Consider the following 2,867-nt stretch of genomic DNA (forward strand, 5'->3'; position numbering starts at 1 on the left):
AATTTGATTATTTTTTTCTTTAGATTTCAGAATAAAGAGATTTAAAGTAATTTGAAATACAAGATAGTATTACTTCTATCAAATCAGCAAAACCTCATCTGACTTTTTAAACAAACAATCTTGCTCTCAAAAAAGGATCGTGCTTTAAGTACAAGGAACTTTCATAACTGAAGATTCAATCGTGCTTTCAGTAAAATGAACTTTCATAGCAGATGACTGAATCAAGCTTTCAGTAAAGGAACTTTCACAACACATGACTGAATCGTGCTTTCATTAAAGGAACTTACATGACACAGGACTGAATAGTGCTTTCAGTAAAAGGAACCGACAGATATTGAAGATTATTATGAATTATACATATCTTAAATCCCTCACTTTACTGGCGATATGTAGTTTTACATTCACTTTGATGTGGAGCTGGAAAGCGGAACCACAAACAATGTTGATTACGCCGCCATCTCCTCAAAGATATGTTAACACCGAAGGTTGTGTTATTCCTTTCTATGACCCTTTCGATGCTTCAGTGATGCCATTTCACAGCAAACCGCGTCGATTAGGGTGTGATTCGAAAACACCACTAACATACCAAAATGGACTTTTGTTAAAACTCGACAATCGTTCTGTTTCATATTGTACTTTTAATACAATCATCCGGGGAGAAAATGACGACAATAAATTTTCATTTGTTGGCTCCACAAACTTTACCCAGAGCTTCAATGTGACATCTGAATTCATTCGAGTTAAATGCTTTGACAAAACTGGTTCTCATTTGTATTCAAACTTACATGCTTTCACTCCAAGAAACTTAACTCGCGAAAAACATCTCCATAAATTAATGGAAAATCATAAGCATGAAAATAAACCGGCTGAAATTTTGAACGTCTTGATGATAGGAATCGATTCATTATCACGATTAAATCACATCCGATCGATGCCAAAAACTCGTCATTTTTTACTTCGAAATCTGTCAGCCGTTGATTTGCAGGGTTACAATAAGGTAGCAAAAAATACGTATGTTAATATGACGCCATTATTGACTGGAAATTTTGTTGCAGTGGAAAACGAGAAGCGAGGAATAACTAACGAAAAGGGACCATTTGATAAGTACCACTTAATTTGGAAAAACTTTTCATCTCATGGTTACACCACAATGATGTCTGAAGATGCCCCAAATATAGCTACATTTAATTACCAAAAGAAAGGTTTCGCTAAGCCACCCACCCATCACTATCTAAGACCATTTTCACTATCGATAGATAAAGTAAGTGGGGTGTCTTGGAAATCAAGTCGTTGTGTTTCGAACCGATCTGAAACTAAACTTGTGTTGGATTACGCCAAGGATTTTGTTAAAACATACAAAGATTTGCCCTACTTTGCTTGGAGCTTCATTTCAAGAATGACACATGATGACCCTAAGAACGCAGCTTATATTGATGATGATTATTTTGAATTTTTAAAAGATGTTCAAAAAGAAGGATTGTTAAATAATACCATATTATTTTTTATCTCTGACCATGGTGTAAGGTATGGTGACATTTTAAAAACGGAAATTGGTCAGAAGGAATTGCGCATGCCGTTAATGAATATTGTTTTTCCGACTTGGTTTCGAAGAAAATATCCCGCAGTCTATGGAAATGTCGTTCAGAACGCAAATAAATTGACAAGTCCTTTTGATATTCACGAAACGTTGAAAGACATTCTATATTTCTCCGGAACACCAAGAAAAGTGGTAAACACCGACAAAGCAGGAATAAGTCTTTTTGATCCGATACCAGGGTCCCGTACCTGTAGCCAGGCCTCAATAGTACCACACTATTGTGTTTGTGAGTCTGAAGAAATACCAATTGATGATCAGCTCAGCAACAAGAGTATAACATTTCTAGTGGAACAAATAAATCTAAAGATAAGTAAACATTCAATGTGTGCAAAAAGAATATTAAAATCAGTTCGGTATGTGAAAGGATATCGTAGTTTAGGCCATGCCGCTATAACTTTAATAAAATCATATATTATACTAACACCAGACAATGCTGAGTATGAAGCCACAGTGGAACATGATATCAGAAAACCAGGCTTCCGATTGGGTGGTGCTATCAGCAGAGCAAATAGATATGGCAACACAGCCGACTGTATCAATATATCAAACTTGAGACCATTTTGCTACTGTGGCATAAGTTTCCACTTAACAAAATCTCAGACCTCACAGGTTTATGTCAGTACATCATCGAAACCTCATAATACAACATCAGATCCTCTCACCACCTCGAAACCCCGTGATATAACCTCAGTTCTTCCCACCACATTGGAACCTCATAATATAACCTCAGTTCCTCCCATCACACATAAACTTCTTAATATAACCTCAGTTCCTCGCACAACAATTCAACCTCATAATATAACATCAGATCCTCTCACCACCTCGAAACCCCGTGATATAACCTCAGTTCTTCCCACCACGCTTGAACCTCATAATATAACCTCAGTTCCTCCCATCACACATAAATTTCTTAATATAACCTCAATTCCTCGCACAACAATTCAACCTCATAATATAACCTCAGTGCCCCACACCACCTCGAAGCCTCGTGATATAACCTCAGTTCCCCTCACCACACTTGAACCTCATACTATAACCTCAGTTCCTCCCACCACACATAAACTTCTTAATATAACCTCAGTTCCTCGGACAACAGTTCAACCTCATAATATAACCTCAGTTCCCCACAACACCTCGAAGCCTCGTGATATAACCTCAGTCCCCCCACCACACTTGAACCTCATACTATAACCTCAGTTCCTCCCATCACACATAAACTTCTTAATATAACCTCAGTTCGTCGCACAACAATTCAACCTCATAATATAAC

The 2,867-nt window shown here is 37.3% G+C and overlaps 1 protein-coding gene across 1 annotated transcript; it reads left to right on the forward strand.

Annotated features, from left to right (window-relative positions):
- Nucleotides 1–526: 526 nt before the first annotated feature.
- On the forward strand, nucleotides 527–2,167 carry LOTGIDRAFT_130171 (hypothetical protein; the record flags this gene model as incomplete). The annotated part of the gene is made up of 1 exon (XM_009065179.1): nucleotides 527–2,167. A coding segment is annotated over one exon (1,641 nt), but the record flags the coding sequence as incomplete, so codon positions are not given.
- Nucleotides 2,168–2,867: the final 700 nt, after the last annotated feature.

Source organism: Lottia gigantea, assembly GCF_000327385.1.
Source record: "Lottia gigantea unplaced genomic scaffold LOTGIsca_68, whole genome shotgun sequence".
Lineage (NCBI taxonomy): Eukaryota > Metazoa > Mollusca > Gastropoda > Lottiidae > Lottia > Lottia gigantea.